A 14,303-nucleotide genomic window follows, 5' to 3' on the forward strand; every position below is an offset into this window, starting at 1 on the left:
AAACTTAAATGAAGTGTGAGGCTGTGGAATTTCAAACACTGAAGATGCATCAAAAACAGTACACAGAATATATGACACAACATACTTAATTCACTAGTTCTTGAAAAAGAAAGTCTGTACTAACTCGCTGGTGCAAACAGACGCAGTACATAAAAAGTCTTAGTATCCAAGCGGTTTACCGACTTCGAATAGATGGAACACGATCTGCCAGGATTCAAACGTATGCCCTTTTGATTTGAAGCAGGTGCTTTTGACCAGCAGCCTACTTCTCAGACTTAAAAAAACAGCAAGAGAAATACAAGAAGCAAGGGCTTGGAAAAGTTCTAAAAACCGTAATGATGGAACCACATGTCACTTGCTACAGTGTGGGCCTTTTTAAAGTGATAGGTCGATACATGCAAAGCACTTGCACAGAGTGCAATCATAGGCAAACAACGCAGTAGGCGCAGACACATCTGTGCTATGACAACTGGTGCACACTACAGCCTAGTCTACGGAAAGCAAGACAGCGATAATCAATAGTGCAGCAGGTGTAGTGCGCCGGGCCATGGGGAAAGAAAGGCCACTTCACTCCGAATGTAGCAGTGTTCTACTGCCAAACCGGGGGATGGCGGGCCCTTTGCTTGCTTGCATTAGGGCCTCTGTCACCATTACTGCGACACTCTCAGAAAGATATGACTGCCAGATATTGTTGAAACCAATTTTTAAATGTAAATGTTATTTATTTCTGTAAGTTTGTACAGCACTAACAAGCCACTTTTGGACCACTTCAAAATGTTTGAAATACATAAGTGTCCTTCTGTTTGGGGATTTATTTTTAAATGTGTCTAATTTATTCCAAGGCAACAAATTGATATGCAAGGTATAAACGAAAATGGGTCTTGGCACGTGATCTTCTTGGGGTTACAATGGTTCACTGCAATCGGTCTGGGAACCCGGTTCTGTCAGGCCTGAAGGCAGTAAGTTTGGAAACGCCACAGAGTATGTCCGGGATGACTGATGGAGGGTGGTGGTATTCGATTGGAGGCAACTGAAAAGAAGGGGGTTTAGTTGGCTGGGGGCTACGGTGTGCTGGACCTCGTGTAGATATAGTCTAGACTTTCTGAGTGAACAGCCAGTTTTACTCCATCACTGCAACTCAGGCCCCTCAATGAAAGGATTTTTACTATTTACGTCAAGTAGTGAAACATAATTAAACTAAGTACAAATGAGGAGTATATTACAAGGCAGGTGTCAATGAACACGTGGAAATCAGACTAAACATATAAACATAGTCTGTTCACACAGGTCAGGCCTTGGAAAATCATAAAAGTGTGACTAGATCTGCAGGTTGAATAACTTGAATAATCTACTTGACCTGACTAAAATGTACTTGACCTAAAAACTGTTCTCAAACTGTGTAATCCTAGACAAATATTTTAATTTACAGCACCTCCTTTGTCTTCTTTCTCACATGAGTGCACTTTCAAATAGGAGTTCAGCATTTCTGCTGTAAAAAAACAACTATTTTTGTTTGATTAAATAGACTAAACATTTGTTCCATGTATAATGAGAATCTAGCCCATGTAGAGGGTACACATGATCCCTGACTCGCCTCTTAGTTTACTAATAATGTTGCTGCCAGGGCAGGGGAAAGAGTGTTTCTCAGTTCCTGTTTAAACACTCACTTTTAGTACATACCTTACTAAGGCATGACGTGGTAGTGCACTGCCATTTACAGACAGTAAATTTCCCATCAAAATGGCCAAACATTTCTCACTAACTTGCAGCTTTACTGATCAAACTAAATAGTGTTTTAAGAATAATCTGTGAAAATTGGGCTTCAGAAAAAATAATTATCATTTGCACTTCGCCAAGTAAATTGTTCTAATTTGTTTTCATCCCATCAAAATATATTTTTAATCACACAAAAGTAAAAAAAATGGCCTTTCACAACTACTGAAATGCATTTTGAAATGTTAGTACTGTTGATTTATAAGCTATTTAAATGTTCTGTGTTTGGACACCCTGCAGCCTTTCATTTCACACTCTTTGTGCAGCAAGTCAGACAGGTCACTTTATAAAATCCTGGAACTCTGCAGTCCGAAGTACTGACTTCTGACCTCTTTCTCTGAACACAGAGCAAATGTGCCAAGATAAAAACAAGATTTAAAAATGTCTTCATTGCATCTTCACTTAATGACTAAACAGAACACCTGTGCTTTGTTAACTCACCAAAATGGGTGAGTAGGTTCTAAATTTAGTTCCACCTGATAAAACCTGATACGCCATAGCGAGTGGCTGAATAGATTTCTTGAAGCCTGCCATATTTATGGAAACCCGTCTTGTTGCCATGGTACCATGTTTTCTTGTCTTTAACTTTGATAATTTAGAATCAGCATGTTCTTTAACATAACCCCTCTTCTGACCGTTATACTGGGTTTGCTCTTGATGTGTTAGGAAGTACCTGGGGTTTGGTTAATGTATTGCAAGTCTGCTGAACCTCAGTGTGTCCCTAGTATATGCGTGTATTAATCTTATTTTATTAATTTCCTCTTATTTTTCCTTGCCACTGAGTTTTCATATCAGTATTATTGATTATCTTTAATCTGTCTGCACAGTTTGTTCCATATACATTTTTCTCAAACAATGTATAACGTATGTTGTCCACAGTTGCCTTGAACTCATGATGTTGGCTACAGTTTTATGTTGCTATCACCATTTGTCCCAGAGGCATTAATTTGGTCTGTTATTTAAAATGACAACTAGAAACATATAAGAGCAACATTTGAGGTCCTTCTTCTAAGCTCTCAATCTTACCTTTTTGTTGACATAATTCAGCAGCTTGAATTTAAATGTTGTTACAAATGTAGCTCATCCTAAAACGTGTGTGGTAATTATTGGTGTTTTTAAGTATGAAAATAAATCATTTGTGGATGCCAACTGGACTTGTGGCTGGCTGCACTCCATACCCCAACCAGAACTCACAATAGTGATGGCTGCATCATGTCTGGCATGGGGGTGGGGGAATGTCAGCGCCACATGAATCTGATGTAGCTGTGAGCCATTATAACTGCCATGGGGTATTAGAATAAGCAGGGTGGGCTGGGATGTGGTCTGTGCCAAGAGCCTCTTTGCCTTTGTAGGTGGCTCAGCCAGCAAGGAATCTTTCTTGTGGCCAATCACGTTGCCCTGCATGGCAAATGTGACCTCACCTTTCCCTGAATGCCAAAGCAGGTGATTTGCGCTGATGTTGGCTGGTGGGATACAAGTTATGTCTTCATTTTGAGGTAGCTCAAACCATAACCAGCGGGGTGTCTTGGCAGGGTCTTTTCCTCACTGCTGAGAACTCACTTTTCACATTTACTGTGCTATACAGTTTCCACAAAGAGGTTACTTGAGAAACGTGTTCCAACTTTGGGCAAACACAGGTCTCCTGCAGGCGTACCCACCATCACCTCTCCTGCTTCGAGTTCTGAAGAAGTTCAGGACTAACCAGGCCCAGGTCATTTTGATTTGACTCTTGTCTCAGCAACAGGGGTGGGCCTGCACTCAGATCCCCACAACTTAAACCCCCAGACTTGGAGAGTGAATGGTGGCATCTGAGTAGGTTTGATTTGTCTTCAGAGGTAGTGGAGGTAACTTTCGCAGCCAGACAGCCTTAAAGCACGTCAGTCTACTCTGGATGCTCTGAAACCTTTGTGACATAATGTAGGGACCATAATCCTGATCCTCTACAGGCCAAGCTTACTGAAGAGTTATTATTGTATCTCTGGCCCTGGAAGGCTTTGCAGTGGGCACAGTTAAATGTTATATGTTGGTTCTTTTGATTTTATTTTTTGTATATTTGATGACTCAGCTTTCCCTTTTACAATCACTTGTTTTGATGCATTTCCTGAAAGACCTAACAAATTTCTCATGAAACCTTTCATGATACCATAAAGTGGCCTTGTTTTGGTTCTGGTGTTTCATGTGCATGCCATGTGAACCTGTGCACATTTGTTCATTGCAGCTTTTGACTATTAAGGTGGTGTTCTCATTCTCATTGCATTAACCTCTGTACCTTGCACTAGTGAGCTGCATGTGCTGTCAGTTCATCCTCTGCCCACCACCTTCCATCTGGACAAATTGGTGCTGAAGACCTAGGCAACACCTTTCTACCTAAAGTGGTATTGCTCTTTCATGTAGGGCAATTGATATTCTACCAACTTGTTTTCCTCTGTCTCATCCCTCTGAAGAGGAGTAAAGACTTCATGGGCTTCATCCCAAGAGAGCTTTAAGGTATGTGTTGAGAGGTACTACCAGTGGTTAACCTGTTGAGCAAGAAACTAGATGGGGATCCCAGTGACTTGAAAAATCTACGCCCTATCTCACTACTATGTGCTCTAGCAAAGATCTTGGAGAAGTATGTAAACCAGGATTTAGCTAATTATTTCCAGGTCCATGATTTCCTGGACCCCTTGCAGAATGAGTTCAGGAAGAATCATAGTACTGAATCGGCTCTCATTGCCACTGCAAATTGTATCCGTAGGCAAGTGGATGAGAGAGATGCTTCTATCCTGGTTCTACCTGATCTATCAGTAGCCCTTGACACCATCTCTCCAGGTTTAATTTTGCAAAGGCTGTGGTAGGTGGGGTTGAGGGATGTGGGGCTGAGGGATGTGGGGCTGAAGCTAATGGAGTCCTTACTGCATGATAGATCGATTACGGTGAGCTGTGGTGATTTTGAGTACAGCCCCTTTTCAGCTTCCCTGCGGTGCCCCCTAAGGGTCATCACTTAGCCCAACTTTATTTAATTTGTATTTTGTCCCCCTGGCCAAACTGGTAAGAGCTTTTGGCTTCCAGTTGTCGTCCTATAGGGTTGATACCCTTCTCATTAGTTACATCACATGTGATTATAAGGAGGCAGTGGACAGGTTTACGGAGTGTATGCAGGAAGTCAGCAGGTGGATGAGAACTAATTGGTTGAAAATGAACGGGGAAACAATGGAGATTGTGGTGTTTGGAGTGGATAACTCCATTTGGATGGAACATTGGTGGCCTGACAATATTGGTGCTCTAACTGTCCCATTAGTGGCGGCCAAAAACGTGGGTGTTATGTTTAACAGTAGCTTGACTTTTGACTCCCAGGTTAATAGAACGGTCAGCTCATGCTTCTGATTGATTAGAATTTTTAAGAAAATTCTGCCTCTGCGTTCAAAAGATCTCAGGGTACCGGTGATCATGGCTCTCATTTCATCTTGTCTGGACTACTGCAATGCCCTTTTATTCAAATATCAACCAGCTCTTGGCAATAAAACTTCAAGTGATCTAGAATGTGGCTGCACGCTTAGTACTGGGTTTACCCAAACATTCTTCAATCACAGAAGACTTGTGTCACCTGCATTGGCTGCCAATACAAATGTGAGGCCTTTAAAGCTATTTGCCTGATGCATAAAGCTCTTCATTCTGTGGGCTTGGGCTACCTTAAGACAGCAGTGCAGTGGTATGTTCCTAGGAGACTGTTGAGATCAGCAGGACAATTCAAAGTGGTGGTTCCACAGTGAAAGAAAGCCAGGTGGGAGCAATGGGCCTTTTCGGTAGCTGCAGCAAGACTGTGAAATCCCTTCTGGCACACATCCGCAGCCTGAGTGGACAGTTTCGTAAGCAATTGACAACATGGCTGTTTGTCTCTTAGGAGCCATTGGGGGCCACTGTGGACGGTCTGTCTGTTTCCGGACTGCGGTGACGTCACATGGCTGTGTCTTTTTCTCTTCTTCTCAGTGCTTCGATACCTCTGCTGGCCTAATGCACTTTAGAAGTGCTACAAATCCAAAACACTACAATACTACTTGGGTATTCTAGTTCTGAATAAGCAGAAATCGAGAAATCTATGGTCTGAGAATCCATAAGAGAAATGTTACTTTTGGTAATGTTGTTTCTGATTAATCATCTATCTCACTGCAGATACTTCACCACACTCCTGACTCCATTTCTGTGGAGTGGATAGCTGCATATCCTTAAAAGGTTCAAAGTTAGACTTGGACAGACTGTCTACTGCAATTTGTCACAGCTGACCTGCAACTGAGAGTGTTGGATTAAAAAAGTGCAGAAACTGATGTCTATTTGCAGAGGTGGTGTTTCTTTACATTACTTTCTGGGTGTTGTGAGGTTTCTGCGGAGCCATGTGGCACCACCTGGTGGCACGTAGGAACTATTTCCTGAAATGTCCAGGTCCTCTTTGGCACCTGGGGATGTTCTAAATGTGAGGAATCTACAGTTAGAGTATCTACCAGAAACAGTGTAACCGATGGTAAATAAATTGTTCACTTTCTAAGTTAAATGCGTGTGTAATCTCTTGTGTGTGGAGACATCACTTGTACAGCAAAGGCTAGCATTATTGAGCACACGTCTTTCAATAGGTGGGGGATACTAAATTATCAATAGTTTTTATTTGCTGGAAGAAGCAACCCAGCATTAGCCTTTTAATCTTTAAAGTGATTTGAAAAGAACCTGCAGACAGTATATCAAGAAAAGGCACTGAATGTAGAAATTTGTGATCGATGAATGATTCGAACACTTAAACCAGATTGACTTCAACGAAGAGTTGCATTTTAAATGATCTTATAAATATTTCTAATTTTAATTCAATTTTTAATTGAAGCCTTTTCGTATTGTATTTGGATAAAAAAGCATCTTTGGAAGTCTACTCTTAGTGGTTTGCGGTGGAAATAAACTTACGCTGCCCAGCTTTGATGCACTATCGTTTTGCATGTATGCATTATCATTACCTAGTCTTCTTTGTTAAGAATTTGCAGCAGTGGAGATAGAAAGGTACCCTCAATCCTTATTAAAGGATACTGTAAAGAAAGACATTTACTGAGCATCTGGGCAATGAGTGGTGTTGAATATATAATATTTTTAGTTGAATATGCACTGGTAGATCGGATTTTTTTAATTTTTATACTAATTTCTGTGGAGTTAATTTTACCATTTTCATGATATTAGTTTATTTTGTCTGAGTGTAAAATTCAGGTCCATATTCTGTATTTACTTCCATCATTTGATGGAATAGCCATTCATCTTTATACAATGAATTGAACGAGTTGATAATTAATACTAAATTAGACTACATCTGATCTTTGACATCAAGACTGTCACTCCCGTGCAATTGGTCCCTCCTCTTTCTCCTTCACCTTTACTTTGCGATGGCTGAAAGCTTTGGGACTCTCTCTTAAGTGTTGGCTTGCTTTGAAAACTAAGTGATGTTCGTCTGTGTGGTTGAGTACATAAGGTAGTGGGCTAAATGTATTAAACCCTTACTTAGTACCTCCTTAAATATTTACCACAGCTGGCATCTTTATTAAATCTGAACCGGGGAAAGCTACTGTTCGGAAATAGAGATATTTCCGAGCTCCACTGATAAGCAAATCAATACATAACACCTAAGGGAAATAACATGCTTACTTTTAAAACACATTCCGGGCCTGTAGTTATGTAAAGGACACAATCTTGCCCACGACTGGTAGAGGGGGTGGAATGTAATGTCCTTAAGTATCCAAGAGTGATGGAATGTATTACTCTTTACCCTAGCCCTAGATTATTAAATATTTTTTCAGTTAACTTGCATTAACTACATAAGAACAGAATAATTTAGGGTTTCTAATTTTAGCCGTATAATTCTTGGGGACAGCCAGATAGATTACTTAAATGTATTAGGACAGAGTAATTTCCCATTTCTAACTCTTAGACTGTCTTATTCGGAGAGCAAGTCGTTTATGAGTGTGATGTAATGAAGTGGTAGAGCTTGATTTAGCTGTATTGACATACTTCAAAAGCTGAACACATGAAGAGTAAAGAAAGACTTGTCTCCTTGACCTTTTGATAAGTAAAATATACTCCCTGCAAGCATAATACTGGAAAAAAAGGGAATTTCTGGCAAACTTTTAGAAACGGGTCATAAAATAATTTATCTTGTGAATAGTTTGCACTAGTAATGGTGTGATAATTTGGAATCCAGGGCACCACTATAGAGGCCATTTCCATGGGGCCTACCTTGACAAAGTTTATTTGTATTTGGGGTGCTATGGTAGGAAATGTACAGTTATACAGTTTTTCCAGCTTTGTTGCATACATTATTCCTGGAAATGTGCTCTCCCATATCTCCCTCACAGTTCTGTCTCTTTTTGATCGCCCAGTAACAATACTCCTCCTTTTCACAGGCCTGCATCGATGAGAATGTGGACATGGTGCATTTCCTGGTTGAAAATGGAGCCTATGTGAATCAGCCGGACAATGAGGGTTGGACACCACTACACGCTGCTGCATCCTGTGGATTTGTGGAAATTGCAGAGTGAGTAAAAGGGCCACTCCAGTGTGCATGGCCGAAGAGGGAGTTTGAACTGAAAGTCGCTATCTTCTTGGGCCAGGGGCTTAGAAATGCCGGTCTTGCATGCTCTCATTGCTGTTGTGGAATGTTTTGTTTGTTAGTGCTATATATTGTTTGCTGCTGTTTTTTTCCGTTCAACCTGACCGAGGCAGCGATATTGTTATAAAAAAAAATATGTTTATACATTTTATGCGAGTTGGCTGGCTTTCTTCATCGAATTTAAGGTGTCACGCCTATGATTGCCTTTTTAAAGAAATCAGACAGTCAGGTAATAGGCGCCTGCCACTTATGTACAGTAGATCTAGCTAATCTCTTGCGGCATTTAATATTTTAGCCTCACTCTCTCATTGGCTACTACAGTAAAGTCGTGGCTGACATACTAAATAAACTTGGTTCAACCCAAGTAAGTGCCTGGAAACTTAGTTGACAATGTTGTCAAAGTGACACCCTTACTGGCAGTCACCTTTTCCTACTTGGGCAGAGTAGAAGTGAATTGTCATAATAAAGTAAAACATAAAAGAAGACGAATGATGCAGGCAGGATAGATTAGCGCTGTGGTTCCACCAAGTGGTAAGAACACACCCTTGTTATAGTTGCTTGAGATGTCAGTAGGCTCTGTAATAATGGCTTAACAAAGCTGCCTCGACAAGGATGGTGGAGGTGGCTTTGTTTCAGTCACCTGGCAGACCAGTGATTAAAAGATTAGTAATAGTTCTATGTCAGTCTTGCATCGAAAGGGGCAGTAGAGTCTTGCGTCCCTTGTACCCTCAAACGTCACCCCAACACTACTGCATCCCTTGATCAAAAGGATACAATAATAAAAAAAAAAAAAAAAAAAAAATTGATTTTTAACATATTTAGTTGATTATTACAAAAACCAGGATGAGTGGAGACTGGGAAGGTGTAGTCGTTTTATCTAGAATATTCGGCCTGCGAATGTAGTGACTCCGTGCTTATTTTCCAAGCTTTATTTTTACTTAGTGAAATGGCCTGCATTTGCTTTTTATTGGTTATTTTCCAGAATGTTTTCTTAAAATGTTTTCCATGTAGTTTCCAGTTTTAATACTTTCTGGGCACTGAATCTTTGATATTTTTGTTTGTATAGATAGTTTTTTATACTGGTGATTTGTGTCTTGTAGCTGCAGTTTCAGGGGATTTGTCAAGGGAAACCTTTGACATTCTCCAGTGTTCCATAGGAACATTTTGAGTGATCTTCTAGTATTTAGTAGAAATTGTCCAAATATGATTTCTTTTTCTGGTGTTTGTTTGATTTATTTCTTAAGTTGCCTTTGTTTTATATTTAATCAGCCTTCTTTAGGTGCACACTGCGTTTTACAGCTTTTAACGAGATTCCAAATGTAGCGTTTTTAGCATTCAGACTGTCACTACATTAACGATTACGCCCACACATGTACGCCCCATCTTTCTCTACTAATGTAAAAAGCCAGAATTAAGAGGTTACGGGGCGTTTCAGATCTCACACAAATGTCCTCTGCTTGCTCTTTCATCTGCGTGGTTGTAAAATACAGCTCAGCTCCGAACTAGTCACAAGTTCCCCTAAGCTGGTTACTGTAAGTGTGTATCGAATTGTGGCATCCAGAGAGCATGAAACCGGCAAGTACCAAGGTGTATGCAAGAGTACAGTGCGATAGGGTAACACAAGAAGACTAATTTTTTTCACATCCTATGATGGAAAATCAACAAATTTCATTTTTGTTTTTAATGCCATGAGCAGACCGCATAGTCTCTTTACCTGAATGATCTATTTCAGTCCCTTATCATGACTAATGCACAAAGCAGCTCTTACTAACCACAAGGCCACACCGCACATTTCAGAACAGGGCAGACAAACGTCAGATATTTCACCTCCTAAGACAAGAATGAGAGTAAGTTATACAATTAATCTTTCCTTAAATATAAAAAGCTCCGAATCCTTATTTTTACCTTGGAAGACTGGAACCTGACACTTTTTTGTAGAAATCTAATTTGACGTGTCTTGAATGGAAGAAAATGATATCCTGTGAATAGCACAGCTAGGTTTTTTGAAGGAAGACATCAAGAATCAGTGCCTTCAGTACTGTACTTTAAAATCAGCCAAGCCATTTGGCTTTTATGGACATTAAGACTACATTAGATGAGGTACAGGTGAAACTATGGCTCCTCTTAACTGGATAGCGTAAATTTGCTGTGTTTAGTATTTTTCCCTGGAAAAAAAGATTTGACAAGGATGCGTCCTTACCAGTGTTCTCATTAATCTCTTTGTCAGCTAAATGAGGTTTTGATCGTACCGACCTAGTACATTCCAGGTACAAGAGATGTGAGAATGCTAGACTTGTTCTCCAGAAGTATCTTTTTGGTGACGGGGCTTGAGAAAGGGCTGGAGAAATTGAGTTTGGCTGATATTGGCCATATGTGATGCAACAGAACAAAACATTGGTAGTACTGGGCAGTCTACCCTGTCCATCTCACTCGGACATTTGGTCTCTAGAAACCTAGTCAAATAAACTGAAGTGAGTTTGAATGTTCTATGACTCCGTTCCTCCAATATTTTGTAGATTTTTAAAATAACTTCCACCATGTGACAATATGATCGATTTGTTATTTTGCAACTAATATCACAAAATTGGCCACATTTTCACATCGCAGACATTGATCAATAGGCATAAGAAAAACATGTAAAATGGGCAATTTTAGCTTACATAAAAGGTTTTAAAAGTGACTTTGTGGCATCAGTCTGACCTACAGTCTGCGGCAGAGGGGTAATGGAAAAACATTTGCGATGTCACAAAATCACTGTTTATTCTCATGGCTACACGATGGAGAACTATAATGTACAAATAGCTGTTCTTTAAAGAAGAGCAATGAATAATACTGGGTGCTACCTCAGCCCAACGTGATCATCATATGATGTATATTTTAACCTTGCCCGAGACTGTCAGTGCACTAGAGACATGCCTGCTATCAGCATATGCTCTAGTCATCCACTCATCCTTTCAAGACTGTCTCTTGAAGGACTGTAACATACACGTCTCGTTCTGAAAAGTGAGAACATGCAGATTGCCTGGAAAGATCGGCCTACTGTTCTTTAAAAAATAAAGGAAACTCTAATCACGATAAAATAAAATGATTAAGCAATGATAATAATACATGTATCAGAATACACACAGCTATACGTATCATGAACCCACCTTTACTGCGCATGGGGGCTGTAAACGATATGCCAGATTAGTATAGGAATATGCAGTACTATATCAAAACGTGACTGTTATTAAATCTGTCATATGGGAGTGATGTCAAGAACTTGCATCAACTTGTGATCAGAGCTGACTGGCAAAAACCTAGCTGTAGCCAAGCACAAAGGATGTCAATAAATTTTGGTAATTGTAAGAGTTCCTTAGGCTAGCACACACCAGAGAACTCATCTTATTTACTGATCGTATTCCATTAATATCCCTCAACGCCATTGTCTCCTTATAGGACTGTGATAATGTTTATTGCCTAGTAGATGGTCTGGGAGGAAAGGTAACGCCTTAAAAACAAAAATGGAAAACATTCTGTGAGCTCTTCACCCTGGTGCAGGGACATTGGTCCTCTGTTGTTTTGCTTACTTCCTCACCCCCTGCCACCCACTCTCGCTTGTCAGCTTGCTTTCCCAGCTCCTCCTGCCCACCCTCTGGTGTCGGCTTGCTACCCCAGCACCTCCTGCCACCCTTCAGTTGTTGGCTTACTGCACCAGCCCCTTCTGCCTACCCTTCATTACAGTGGGCTTGCTTCCCCTAGCCCCGCCCATCCACCTTCCATTGTTAGCTTGCTGCCCCAGTCCCTCCCGCCTACCATCCATTGTCAGTGTGCTGTCCCAGCCCCTCCCGCCCACCATCCGTAGTCAGTTTGCTGCCCCAAACCCTCCCGCCCACCCTGCATTGTCAGCTTGCTGCCCCAAACCCTCCCGCCCACCCTCCATTTTCAGCTTGCTGCCCCATCCCCTTCTGACCACCCACTCTTGTCCGCTTGCATCCCCAGACCCATTGCCCCTGTGCTTCTCCATTGTCTCTCATGTGTCCTCTCCCCACCAGCACCCTACTGTCCTATCCCATCCTCCATTCCTCCATGTTACCTCTTTCCAGGCACACTCCTCATTTAAAAAAATAAAAATAAATAGGAAGCACATTAGTGCTGGCTATGTTAAAGCACTTTAAAAAAAATGTTTTAGCTGTGTTGCTGAAAAGCATGGCTAAAAATAATTGCCAAAGCTAGTGGCTCTTATAGTAAGACCTATTGGCCGACCCAATTGTTGTTTTATATAGGAACGTAGATTTGTGCCATAGAGAAGAGTGTTGTGGAGTAGAGTGGCATAGTGGTGTGTCGTAGAATGCATCAGTTTGTGGTGCTCTACATGCTTTTCGAGGTCAGTCATCAACTTTCTAGAAACCTACATCTGCAGATCTGCATTATGGTTTCTTTGCAGAGAAGCTGATGATGGCATATCAGTGGCCATAGAAAGTTGCCCTTCCAGAAGCGTAAGTTTATTACTCAGTTGAAGTTGGGATTGGGTGTGGGAGGTTCATCTTGAGGCATGCAGTTGAGCCTAAATTGACCCCTTAACTAGATGCTTTAAACCATTAAGCTAATTGGTTGTCCTGAAGTGAATGAAGTAATGTTGATATTGCCCACAGATTGTCTTTTGCTGTCTGGGTTATAGAGATGCTTTGGACTGTTTGTTTTATAAATATTCTTAGTCCAAGTTGTTGGCCGAGTTATGTTTTTTAAGTGTCCTCAGTTTTGTCAGTTTGTACAAGATGGTAAAGCTTTCTGCTTGTTTGTTAGTTGATATATTGAGGCTTTAAAAGTATCTTTATCTGCCTAAACCACTGAACACCGCTCCTTCTATTCCTCTTGGACAGCACTCTGTTCGACCGGTGTTTTGACTTTCACTAAACATGAAAAAGTACAATTTTCCTCATCGGAAAATATTTCTGTAATTGTGATGCCAGCCTTCCCTGCACCTTCTGCCACTAGCTTGTCATTGTTATAGGGTTTCTGGATAATCTGAACTTCATACTTAAAAATAACAATAGAAATTATCTGCCATGCAAGGCGTTCTTCTTTCTTTGTTATCTGAAAATCACAGGCCCGTAGGTTGGCAAAATTAATGTTTTTGGAAGGGGTCATGCGCTTCCCTCCCTGAGCCTTTTGGAGGTCCCACGGACCCTATCCCCTGGGGCTGAATACATATTTAGGTCAGCAGTGCATGTGCTCCCCCACTTGAGCCTCAAGAAGGCCCAGGAACCCCATTGCCTGGGCCTGAATTTAATTTTAGGTGGGGGGTGTGCAGCCCCCCTTCCCTAGCCTCATAGAGGCCTCTGAGATCTAATCCCTCAGGGCTAAATTATACATTTTGGGGAGGGTAACGTGTGGTCTCCCACCCCAGGCCATTCACCGACCCCTGGGACCCCATTCCCCAAACCCAGATGAGTGGTGCAGTGTCCCAGGACCCCACCCTCTAGCACACTGCTGTGTTCCCTGCCGCGGGGTGTGAGGGCAGAGAATATAACCCTTATTCCCTGCCCGCACTCTCCCTGTCAAGGAACACACCTTTGCTCTCGCCAGACCGGGAGCACAGAAATAAAGCTGCTGCCACCCGGGTGGGAGCCAAGTAACTAAGCTGGCTTCTGCTGCACCACCAAAGAGTAGGCACTTTCTGGCTGTGGAGCCAATGGGTCCTTAGGGCTCCCCCCAGCACCCTCCACCCAAAAAGTAGACATCTTCTTGGTGGGCATCAGAGCACTGATTGAGTTTTTAAAATGTTTTTTAATGTCTTTAATCCCTCGGGTGCCTTGGACAGGCTGGGCTCGGCCACGGTTGCCGAGCTGGGCTTGTCCTGCACCCGACCCATGGGGAGAGCGCTAGCACTTCCCCGTGGGCCTCCCACCCACACACCCCCATCGGGGATGGAAGG

At 41.7% G+C, this 14,303-nt stretch overlaps 1 protein-coding gene across 2 annotated transcripts in view; it reads left to right on the plus strand.

Moving 5' to 3' along the window:
* Positions 1-14,303, plus strand: part of LOC138284474 (protein phosphatase 1 regulatory subunit 12A-like) — a 409,508-nt gene that overhangs the window by 121,561 nt on the left and 273,644 nt on the right. For both annotated transcript variants that reach the window (XM_069223275.1, XM_069223274.1), the window contains exon 2: positions 8,181-8,311. In XM_069223275.1, the coding sequence (XP_069079376.1) occupies positions 8,181-8,311 (131 nt within the window). The remainder of the gene's footprint in view (positions 1-8,180; positions 8,312-14,303) is intronic.

The sequence above is a fragment of the Pleurodeles waltl genome, chromosome 3_1, assembly GCF_031143425.1.
Source record: "Pleurodeles waltl isolate 20211129_DDA chromosome 3_1, aPleWal1.hap1.20221129, whole genome shotgun sequence".
In the NCBI taxonomy this organism is placed as follows: Eukaryota; Metazoa; Chordata; class Amphibia; order Caudata; family Salamandridae; genus Pleurodeles; species Pleurodeles waltl.